The 8,592-nt window shown below is 42.0% G+C and overlaps 1 protein-coding gene across 4 annotated transcripts in view; it reads left to right on the top strand.

The window, feature by feature from the left end:
- ATP9B (ATPase, class II, type 9B) overlaps positions 1 to 8,592 on the top strand; it is a 135,173-nt gene that overhangs the window by 101,927 nt on the left and 24,654 nt on the right. For all 4 annotated transcript variants that reach the window (XM_006761900.2, XM_015562750.1, XM_015562752.1 and 1 more), the window contains 3 exons: positions 2,343 to 2,455; positions 6,162 to 6,237; positions 6,372 to 6,544. In XM_006761900.2, the coding sequence (XP_006761963.1) occupies positions 2,343 to 2,455; positions 6,162 to 6,237; positions 6,372 to 6,544 (362 nt within the window). The remainder of the gene's footprint in view (positions 1 to 2,342; positions 2,456 to 6,161; positions 6,238 to 6,371; positions 6,545 to 8,592) is intronic.

The raw sequence follows: 8,592 nt of genomic DNA, 5'->3' as shown, positions 1-8,592 counted from the left end.
CGAGTTCCGCCCGAGCCCAGACAGTCCCGCTTCTCCCGTTTGAGTCTGGGTCCCTAGAGACTCGCCCGGCTCTGGAGCTCAGAGTCTGAAGCTCCCTCCCGATTGAAAAACAACAACCGCGCCCTCCGCGCCAGCCCGCTCCGCGCACTCCGCACCTCAGAATTTGACTTCAGCACTGCGCCTCCTCTGAGTGTCCGTATGCGTTACTCTTTCCTCCTAGTTGTAGGACTTCCACTCAGCCAGCGTTCCTGTGGTTCTGGATGATGTCCCTTCCGTCTTTTAGTTTCACTTTTGAAATGGTTGTTCAAGGCAGCAAACTCCGGCGTTAACCTATGCCGCCATCTTGGTTCTCCCTCCAAGCTTTGTGTTTTAATATAGCCATCAACCCCATTGCTGAACTAAAACCTTCACAGGAAGTGATGTGCAGGCTGGAAGCTGCCAGTCCTGTGAGCTGTGGGCAGGTTGTCTCTGTTTCCTATGGCAGACACCTCTCCCTCCTCTGCTGCAGCAGGTTCTAGTTTTAGTCTGAGGCCAAATCACCACCAGGGAATATTTGATCAGAAAGCTCTGCATCTGCTTCTCTGACAGTGGTTCCTCTGCTAGTTGTGTCACATCTATCACCATCCCAAGACGACGTCTGCAGTACTTATTCCTTAGAAGTTAATTTCCTCTTTGCCTGTTTTTCTCATTGTAGTCCCAAAATCTGCTTTATTAAAGAGCTACAGCCTTTTTAAAAAAAAAAAAGGAATCACAAACAAACCTTTTGTTAAAAAACACTTCCCCCCAGCCCGGACGGTCCTGCTCAGAGTCCTGCAGTCAGCTGTGGGAGCAAAACTTCCTTGAAATTTTAAAAAACATTTTCAGTGTTCACCTTAAAATGTGAGAAATTATACATGCCACTCACCTAAAGGCATGTCTGCATAAATATTTTAGTATCTTTAACCCAACAAGATGTAAACTTAATTATTCAAATGCCAAAGTAACAGACACAGATATTTCATTGTTCATTTGATGAAAAATGCTGACTATATCAGTTTTAAATGGCTTAAAACTTGATTTAGTAGCAAGTTAGAATTTTAGAAAGTGCAGCAGTTGTTGCACAATGTTTGAATCAAATAACAGACCTTCAGGATGTATCACTCTCTCAATATTTGGCATATCTACTGGACAACCTTCATTACAATCAATATGCCAAAATGAATTGTATTTCTATACATTAGCAATAAACTGTCCAAAAATAGAATTGAGTAAACAATTCCATTTACAATAGTATCAAAAATAAAGTCAGTGTACCAGCGCATAGGATCTCATAATGTTAAGATGCAGCATTATTCCCCAAATTGATCTACAGCTTTGAAATAAGTGCAGAGAAGCCTAAGGGAGACAGTACCAGAGCCATCCAAACAGGACTGATGTGTACCTCACAGGAGGTCAGACTCTGACAGGAGATGGGCCGAAGTTAAGTGCATATATTAATGTATTTTTATATTAACTGATTCGTAAAGTGTTGAGGGTCTCCTTCCAGAGCTCTAAGATATATAGCACTGTTAATTTATTCCCACTTAATAAAAACTCAACAGCTCTCTGAAGTGTGGTGGTATCTCTACCCACCTCTCTCATGACGTTGCTTCACTGCATCTGCTTGTGTATCTTTTTGGTAGGAAGCCGAAACTACGCGCTCTCAGAAAGTTGACCTGCTTGTGCGCCCCTCTTAGCCTGCCTTCCTCACTGCCTCACGTTCACATTAGTGTCTGGCCCCAACCGACTGGCAGTCCCAAGGATTGACCACTGATCGCTTGGACACTGTCCTCGCCTGCCAAGGAGTCAGTGAGCATACCTGCAGCTCACAGCTACAGAGTAAATGCCTTCCCTCCCACTCCTTTCCTTTCTCTTCCTCCAGGGCTTAGATGCACCTGCTTCTGTTCAATTAAAAATACTTAATTTTTCAAAATAAGGTTGTCGTTTTTAACTGATAGACACTAATTTGGGGCTAGTTGTCTTGCTCGGGCAGGGCTCTGTCATCTGATTACATAGCTGTGACTCAGTTGTTGCAGTTTTGTGCCTGTCGTTTTCAGAACAGGCAAAAATGGCGTTTGTGTCAACAGGCAGAGGGGAGATTTTCTTCACAGAACTAGGCCCCTTCACATCACTAAAGTTACTAAAAGTTATTCCTGACATGCTGGGAAGAACACTTCTTGTCCTCACTAGTAAGATGAAACGAGCAGCAAAAGGCATTTCAGGAGACTCTGTCATGGAGCAGAGGTTGTGGCAGCGGGAGGGAATACCATGATCTCGATGAGCCACCTGTATGCTCTCATTTTCTGTTGCTCCTTGTATCATAGGAACCCTCACTCAGAATGAAATGGTATTTAAGCGGCTGCATCTGGGCACCGTGTCCTACGGGACAGACACAATGGATGAGATCCAGAGCCACGTCAGGAGCTCCTACACACAGGTACGACTTCCGGGGAGCCTCAGGTGCTGGTCTGCGCACTGGCAAACTCCTTACGTTATCTTAAAGCATTGCATTAGTTCCATCATCATCTCTAACTTGTAAATCAAGCAACAGATTTGGACTAATTTTAAATAGGCATTTCTATACTGTAGAAGCAAGGCATAATAGCCTTAAATCACTTACTCACGTTAAATTTTCTTAGAGAACTACTTATAAAATTATTCTGTGAAGATGGTATTTCAAAAATACTAAGTAGAATGCATCATCAGATGTTTCATAATAATTCTTCTGGTTTTCTTCATAATTAATAAGACTTTTTCATATATCCTTTTGTTTTTTCACCTTTTCAGTAAACAGAAGTGAAAGTACAGTGTTAGAAGCCTGTGTACCTGTTACTCATGTCAGCAGGTGCAGTAAACTGCAGGGCTGTTCACTCTCCTTCACCCAGTGCTTTTCAAGTGAAACTCACATATCCCATGATTTCACCTATAATATTTAGTCTGTCTCTAATAGATAAGGGCTCTTTTTTATTATATAGATTAAATCTCGATTTTTCACTGGGCCCCAGAAGAGTTGTGTAAGGTGGCAAGCACAGGGACTATTTGCTTTCACAGGAGGGTGCAGCCTGGCGGTCAGGGCATTTGCCTGTCCCATAGGCAGTGGAGTCTGACATTCCAGGCTCCTGACGTTGGACACAGCCGGGCGAGTGCATGAGTGCAGATCATGTTGAGATCTGTGGAGGGGTTGAAGACAGACCATTTCCCAGTGTTCATTTTTTTAGGCTCTGCAGTCTCCATAACTCTGTTCCCAAGTTGTGTTTCCTTCCTTTGGATTTCCTTCTACCTGTCGTATAACCTGAAATCACTGGTTCAGAGTACTGAAACCTAGCAGCCGAGGGAATCGAAGATGCTCCCATGCGAGGCTGCTGTCTGTATCAGCAGTCATCACTTCCTTGGCTTTTCCTCTGCCTCTTTGCAGATTTGTTGTAGAATCTAGTCACCCACATCATAGTGAGCCAAGGTGTGTCAGGGTCAGAAGTCCTTAGCGTTCACCAGGGCAGCGAAGGCTCAGTGCACCAAGGCCCTGCCCCCTCGGGGCTCCCACAGGGCCACACCAGGTGACTTGGCAAACTCTCATGTTTGCATCATTCCTTTCCAGTCTGCGTAGACTGGATTGAATGTACTTGCACTTTTCCCACTCAGACAAAGCTCAGGTGTTGTTGGCACTGTCGTCTGATCCTTGAAAACTCTGTCTTCTGCAGTATTCTCCAGTCAGCATATACTTTACTTTTGAGATGCTGTCAAATGAAAATAATCTTATATGTGTACACATTTATCATGTACGTATACTTTATCATGTGTGTGCATGTTTATCATAGGTGTACATGTGTGCATATTTATCGTGTGTGCACATTATATGATATGTACATATTTATCACGTGTGTACATATTTGTTATATGTAATATTTATATACTCATACAAGCACACACACACATGCAAAAATACTCAAAGCACTTTATTAATTCCGATATCACTCATTTCAGTAGGAGTACTTTGTAATCCAGAATATAGGTGACCCCCAAAAATGTATACACACTTTGAACAATTATAAAGTCAGTTTTTATTAACATACAGATAATTTTCAAAATTTAAAATAATCTACAGAAAGGAGTAATTTTTTTTGTCAATGCCTGTTTTCAAACTGCTGACCATTCTGGTCCAGACACTGCTGGTAACACGAAGCAATGGAATCACAAACATCAAGAATCATTTTGTTCGGTATTTGTATACCCTCAATTCATCAACTGTTGCCAGTTTTGTACTGTAAACTTTATCTTTTATGTGTCCCCATTATAAAGTCTAGTGGGATAAATTTTCTTTGTTCAAAGCTTAGTCTGACTTCACTCATTATTTCAAATCAGTTAAACCTGAAAAGGAGTGAAGATTGAATTATATTAGCTGTTAAAGTATATAAAATGTATATACACTTTGAATAATTATAAAGGTAATGTTTATATTTCAGCTGTGTTTCAAACTTGCAGTAGCATTTTAGGATGAATTTCCTTTCAAAGCTTAGTCTGGCCGAAGAGAAAGCAACATCAATTGAACTATCAGCTGTTAAAGTGTGTATACATGTTTTTGGGACACCCTGTATTTATTAATAGAAGTCTTTTCTCCTCTCCTAGTAACCTGTGTTGGGATTGAAATGGTACCAGGTGACATCTGTTCTTTTCAAAATTAATTTATATTATCCATGAACTAGAGGCCCGATGCATGAAATTCATGCAAGGGCTCGGCCCTCGCAGCTGTGGCTTCGTCCATAAGGTCATCTGGAAGGTCGTTTGGCTGTCCAGTCTAATTAGCATATGACACTTTTATTATTATAGATATGATTATAGTAGCTCCAAATAAGTGATTTTACTAGATAAAAATAAAAGAAGATGCGTCATTATATAAAAATAGCAAATATTTAATATTTTCCCCATTTAAGAGGACTTTAAATTTTATTCATTTTTTTTTACTAAAAGCTATCTGTTGATGACCTGGTTAGACAGTCCTTTTTAGGTGAAATTGACTTTACTCCTTATGTTCTTTATTATTAAGATGACAGTAGCCTACTCGGTCCACTGTAATGTACACAAATCTTTTATAACCTGGTTATATTTCCCCACTGGAAGCACTGGTGATAGAGGGCATATCTTTAATGGGATTTGTGCAAAATTAAATTATATAGCCATCAGTGAGCATAGCCTAATGCAGAAGGTGGGCGTCAGCGAGTTTCTGCTGTAACAGCAGCATGTGAGCAGAACGCAGATGTGGGGTCTGAAGCTCGCTGACAGGGGTGCCAGCTGAGCAGAGAAGTTAAACCCTTCATTAGACAGCACTGTAATTTGATGGGCAGAGTAGTCACGGTTCAGTGGCTCTGCACGCCCCGTCCAAAAGCGGCAGGCTTGGTGCTAAGGAGGATCGTCACAAGTGACTCTGAAGTTACTGAAGAAATGTTTGACAGTCCTATGGGGTCAGGGGGCGTGTCCCTCCCCCGAGTAGGAGGTGAATAATAAAAGTCATCCGCTTGGCTGATGAACTGAGACCCTTGAATGCAGCTGAATGTGATGAGAGCCAAGCAAACATCAGTGCTAACTGGGTTGTTGCTTCAGGAGAACAGGGTTTTGAGATGTGACGTGGGGGTCACTCTTCCTCAGAATGCAGCCATTATCGGTTATTATGAACTCTAAAACTGGACACTAACTTTAGAAACTGTTGCAAGCTGGATTGATTTATGGTATTCAGCAAAGGTTTATACCATTTTAAGTAGAACATTTGTAAACAAAAATGAAAGAGGATGTATTATATACCATTCTATTTTGCTCTCAAACTTACTCTGCTTTTAGAAATAGTAAATAAGCAGGGGTTATGAAGGACTCAGCAAGTTAATGCCACAGTTAGATTGAATCTAGTAAAAGAAAACTGTCAGATGGTAAGCATTATAGCAAATATTTTAGGGTACTTGACAACTGGGAAATACTACAGCACTTGCCGCAGTCAGATAAAAACCTTATCCTACCAGCACATATGATGTAGATCATGAGCAGGAAATCAAATCAAGCTCTTTTTCTTACCCTAATTAGTTTATAAGGTAATACATGATCATAATCCCAATGTCAGCTATGCTTTGTCTTCAACTTTGTAACTTCCATATTCACAGCCACACTCTCAAGCTAGTGGAAACAATACCAGTTCAACTCCACCAAGAAAAGCCCACTCTTCAGGTCCCAAAGTTAAAATGTTTCTTTTGATTTTTAGAGAGAGAGGAAGGGAGTGAGAGATAGAAACATCCCGAGAGAGAAGGGAGAGAAACATCGATCAGCCGCCGGGAATGTGCCCGCAACTGAGGTACATGCCCTTGACTGGAATCGAAAGAGTGTGAGCAGCCGAGTTCACGAAGCAGTGACGGCCATTGCACTGTGCCACAATGTGACACCGGTATACGAGTCTCGAGCGGGCGTGACCGGGGAGACTGAGTACGCAGAGGTGGACCAAGACTTCAGTGATGAGAACCGCACCTACCAGGCCTCCAGCCCCGATGAGGTCAGTCGGCCTTTTACAGAATCTTGTTTCACCGTGTTATTCCTCAGAGTACAAAGCGGTGTTGGTCGGTGTGTTTCATTGGGACTCAAGGCATGAGCATGAGTTCTTTTAGGAGTGAACAGGGGAGTTTTAGGATAGTGTTAATGCGACAGGCTGGGAAACCTGGGTGAGTGAGGACTTTCTGCGTGTGCACTTGATCCTACTGTGTCTACACACCTCAGAGTACTAAGAGCTAGTCACAGGGCAGCAGGAGGGAAGTCAGTTGTCTGAGTGGATGAACTGACTGGAGTCTTGAGAGGCTGCGTTACTCAGTGTCTTTTCATCTCCAAATGCATCATCAGTTCGCATATTAAATTTCCGGTTATGTTTGCCAGAATTTAAAAAATTTTTAAATCTACACAAAACAGAAATGATAAAACATTAAATATGGTAATTAGTAACTTCTAACTTTATATTGTTCTTTGATTTTTAGTTTGATAAAAATCTATTATTGCCCTAGCCCAGTGGTCAGCAAACTGCGCCTCACAAGCCACATGTGGCTCTTTGGCCACTTGAGTGTGGCTTACACAAAATACCACATGCGAGCGCACACGTACAGTGCGATTGAAACTTCGTGGCCCATGCACAGAAGTCAGTATTTTATGGAAGAGCCACACTCAAGGGGCCAAAGAGCCGCATGTGGCTCGCGAGCCGCAGTTTGCCGACCACTGCCCTAGCCGGTTTGGCTCAGTGGATTCAGGAGACACCAGTGTTTTATGTCGCGTGTCAGCCTGCAGACCAAAGGGTCTCAGGTTCAATTCCGGTCAAGGGCATGTACCTTGGTTGCAGGCTCCTCCCCGGCCCGGGCCCTGGTCAGGACTCGTGCAGGAAGCAATCAATCAGTGTATTTCTCTCACATTAATGTTTCTCTATGTCTTTCCCTCTCTCTTCCACTCTCCCTAAAAATCATTGGAAAACTACCCTCAGGTGAGGATTAACAACAAAATCTATTATTAAACTAATTTGCCCAGTTCCCATACAGTCTTTTTTTTCCCCCCATACAGTCTTAGTATATTTTATATATAGTTTTCTTATATACTCTTTCCACTCCAGGTTCTTCAGAACTCTGTAAAGTAATCAAGCCAGCCATGGAAAATACCGAAAAACATTTTATTACACATCTACCTTATTACCTGCCAAAAATAAGCACAAATTTTGTTGAAAATACATAGGATTTTTCATCTTTAGGTTTCTATAACACTTTGAATCTTAAATTAGAAATTCACAATACAGAGGGATTTCCTTGATTCAAAGATTACTAGAACTAAGTAGAAACTGCTAATCTTATATTTAAATGTGTACTTGTTTAAAATTTCTTCCTACTTTGGGAATTGAACAATGATTAAAAAGTAGCAGAATATTATATAACCATTAGGAAATCCTTAACACGAATTTTAGTCTGAAAATGAAAAGGTTAGATATCATAATTTTAAAGGGCTGTATGGATGCAGTGTTTGTGGATCCCTGCAGCCTGAGGACAGTTGTTTAAGGTCTCAGTACTGAGCTGAGTAAACTTGGCTGCACTAGGCTGACGGAGGATGGCGCTGAGTCCAGTCACTGGCTGCTTCAGAAACATTTTTATTGGATCAAGTGCTGAGGATCGTGCACCCCAGAGCTCGACTCAGGGACAGGGCCCCATTCAGGAACAGGCCTAAGTGAACATGGCCAGCAGGCAGATGGGTGCCAGCTCAGGTGATCAGGGACAGCATGACCCAAACCTTGACAACATCTACCCTCTTTTGGCCCAGAAAGGTGATTGGGCGTATTTCTTGTGGCTGCGGACCCTGTACACCTGTTATTTGGTAGTAACACACTTCCCCCGGGGCTACACCCTTTATCACAGGTAGTTTCTACATTCAGATATCATTTCAGGGGTAGATAAATCTTTACTGGGTGGTTAGTGAAGAATCAGCTAAAATTTAGGACAAACCTAAAAACACGAGAACCTTATGTCATTAACAGCATTGCTTTTGAATTGAGCGAAGTAAGCTCTAACGTATGCGTCGTGC

Source organism: Myotis davidii, unplaced genomic scaffold, assembly GCF_000327345.1.
Source record: "Myotis davidii unplaced genomic scaffold, ASM32734v1 scaffold96, whole genome shotgun sequence".
In the NCBI taxonomy this organism is placed as follows: Eukaryota; Metazoa; Chordata; class Mammalia; order Chiroptera; family Vespertilionidae; genus Myotis; species Myotis davidii.
The sequence above is the reverse complement of the archived record's forward strand: the minus strand, read 5'-3'. Positions and strand labels throughout refer to the sequence as shown.